The sequence below is a fragment of the Aplysia californica genome, unplaced genomic scaffold, assembly GCF_000002075.1.
Source record: "Aplysia californica isolate F4 #8 unplaced genomic scaffold, AplCal3.0 scaffold00071, whole genome shotgun sequence".
Lineage (NCBI taxonomy): Eukaryota > Metazoa > Mollusca > Gastropoda > Aplysiida > Aplysiidae > Aplysia > Aplysia californica.
The window spans coordinates 1,718,595-1,721,952 of record NW_004797341.1 but is presented as its reverse complement, the minus strand read 5'-3'; the positions used below and the strand labels follow the sequence as shown (position 1 = coordinate 1,721,952).

The 3,358-nt window shown below is 40.3% G+C and overlaps 1 protein-coding gene across 1 annotated transcript in view; it reads left to right on the top strand.

Moving 5' to 3' along the window:
- Nucleotides 1–258: 258 nt before the first annotated feature.
- LOC101863496 (NXPE family member 4) overlaps nt 259–3,358 on the top strand; it is a gene marked incomplete at its 5' end in the record, with an annotated part of 24,461 nt that continues 21,361 nt past the window's right edge. Inside the window, 1 exon segment of the mRNA XM_013080012.2 lies at nt 259–478. Within this exon segment, the coding sequence (XP_012935466.1) occupies nt 259–478 (220 nt within the window).

Genomic DNA, 3,358 nt, shown 5'->3' with positions numbered 1-3,358 from the left:
TAGATAGATTGATGGACTGATAGATGAATAGATAGATAGACAGACAGATAGACAGACAGACAGACAGACTGATAGATAGATAGATAGATAGACAGACAGACAGACAGACAGATAGATAGATAGATAGACAGACAGACAGACAGATAGATAGATAGATAGATAGATAGATAGATAGATCGATCGATATTCTAAAAACACACTTTTTAAAACCCCAAACAAGCAAGTTCTCATAATGTTTGTTTTGTGTTTCTTTTCTAGTACACACGATATCCACTGGCACAAGACAGAAGCTCATTTCAGCAACGACAAAACAAAGAGTTTCCAGCCAGCCAATCAGCATGCGGCAGTCTTTCCATCAACCAATGGCATGCTCTCATTCTCATTATCCCATCTGTCATTCCGAACGACACGTGTGCAAGCTTCCTTTGACAATGACCTGGATTTTTATCCAACCACAGAGGTCGACGCTCTCTACAAGGTAAACTGTAAAGAAGTATGCCTACCTGCAGGCCTACCTGCTTGCCTACTAACTAACCTACCTACCTACCTACCTTCCTACCTACCTACCTACCTACCTACCTACCTACATAACTGCATGCCTACCCACCAACATACCAACCTGTCTACCTACCTATCTATTTACTTTCCTACCTACCTACCTACCTACCTACCTACATACCTACCAACTTACCAGCCTGCCTTCCTACTTAACTAACTGTCTACCTATCTACCCACTAACCTACCTACCTTACTTACCTACTTACGTACCCACCTATCTACCTACCTACCTACCTGGCGTCCCACTCACCAACCCATTCACCTTACTCTGTCCCAAAGCGATTCATGTAACAAACAATATAAATACTCGTTTTGATATACGGTATCATGTTAGATAACTTTTCATTTCCAGACAAATCTAAATTTTCCCATCAAAGCTATTTCACATAGTTTTTCTATCTCAAGACTGAGGTGGCAAACGTATCTCCGCGGATCAAGAGTGTAAAAAACAAATAGAGAAATCGAATAATAATAATAATAATAATAATAATAATAATAATAATAATAATAATAATAATAATAATAATAATAATAATAACAATAATGATAATAGGTAAACAGATATTTATATAGCACAAATCCCCGCTCAGCAGCAAGTTCTTGGCGCTTTACAATCTATACTATTACCCCAGCAGACCTGAGAGCATTCTGGAAAAAAAGCCCTCAACCGCCTGGGAAGCTTACAGTGCAAGCAGCAATTTATGGGCGCTAAAACACTAACATACTACCGAAATCTTTTACTGTCTATAGCCGGGTATCATTCCCACCTGGGTGAAGTGAGGAAAATTCGTGTAAAGTGCCTTTCCCAAGGACACAACGTAGGGCCCGCGGCTCGAGCCCCTGATCCTGCAATCTCACAAATTAGAATCCAGTAGCCTAACCAACCCCCTTCTCAGATTACCCATTTCGCATTCTCAGGCCAACACCAAGGGCATGCTACTCTTCCATACTCCAAGAGAATCACAAACCAAGACACGAGTCTGAAACTATCTAAAACTTTAGTTTAGAAACTGTACGAATAAAAACCCGCTTATGTAAAATAAATATGAGACTATTAGTTCAGCTAGTTTTTGTAACGGTTTTACGGCACTTGCTAAACCTTACGGTTATATAATACTAGCTGGGCCCCCTTTCGATGAAAACAATGATCGGTACTTTAACATCAACTGAAAGTCATTGGCCTACTACTTCGACCTTTACAAGCGCGAGGGGTTCCAACTGCAGAACGTCATAATTTTTTTTTTCGGCATCGTCAGGCGCTATCTAGCTAGATCTAGATTCTAATCTAAGACCTGTTGACGTTGTTCCTAGTGGCAAGAAAAAGAATTTGACAAAGGAGTCCAGAAAAAGCAATGATGGGCATCAAACAAAAGGATCACAGTCGAATTTAGCACCAAGTAAAAAAAGAAAACATGAGGCTACATCTATACGGGTCGCACACTTAAAATAGTGCTCAGTATTGTGCGACAATGCACGATAGTATCGAACGAAAGTACGACTTGAAATAAACAAACCCGGCGGATTTTCTAAAATTACAGAGACAGAAGCGTCGGCTTACAAAAGCGATCGGCGAAATAAAGAAATTTAGCTTTTTGCAGCAAAACTGTCTAAAAACTGAAAAAACGAAGGGCGTCATGATCTGGAGAATATTTTAAAGAATTTTTTTTAGCCGAAACTGCATCGGACAAGTGCCTATTCTCCATAGATACAGTAAACAGGGGCCATTAAAAAGCCTTTTGAATAGCAAAATTCGGCCACCACAAATAGAACGTAGATAATAGACTAGCTGGGCCCCCTTTCAATGAAAGAAATGATCTTAGCATTAATATAAACTGAAAGTCATTGGCCCACTATATTTATACTCTACTGGAATGATCCATTGAATGGTGAGAGAAAAGTGACACGCGTGCTTACAAGTTAGCAAACATAATATAATATAATAGATGTAAATATTGATTCTCTATTCCGCTTTCATGGTTGTACACTCCTCAATTTCAATGGTGTGGAATCATGAGTGCCCACGGCTACTGAACGGAGACCTAAGCTCCTTTACAATGGCGTCTTAGAAGAAGGAATTTCCTAAGATTAGAACTCTGTGTGGACGAAACAAAGCATTTTGGAAAAATCGAGGAAAGCAGTTTGCGTGGATTCTTTAAAGTTAGGCCCTTGCCACATGGATGCTGTAGACGCCTGCAAAGTTTCAAAGGTGTGGGTTAGGTAATAAGGAAGGAGTTTGTGCGCACAGCCTCCCAAGTCCACTTATATAGATAGTATAGATGATAGCCGAAGACCAGAGGTGTTATACAAAAGTAACAAACGAACAAAATGAAGGACGAAAGATAAGGGCCTTAGCTGTTTGATAGGAAAGAATAAGAAGCAAACCACACCAGAGCAGGGCACCCGCCCGAGACTCACCTGACCAAATCTTATTTCTTATTTTTAAAGGTATAGTAATCGTGAGATTGCGGGTTCAGAGATTTAAGCCTTAGCTCGGTCCGACGTTGTGTCCTTGGGAAAACACTTTACACGAATTTCCCACTTGGCTCGGTCCCTTCGGAAAGGGGCGTTAAACTCGGAAGTCCCGCCTCTTAAATAACCTTACAGTGTTGATAAAGGCGTTGAATTATAATCCTGTTGTCATGCAAAAGAAAAAAATCAAATAAAAAACAAGACAATCATATGTGCAAACAATCACTTCCTTTCTATTAAAAGTAAAGGGGGGCTCTCGTGGCCTAGAGGTTAAGGTGTTGGCCTCTCATTCAAAGGTCCCGGGTTCGATTCCGGGTAGCGACCAAAAAAA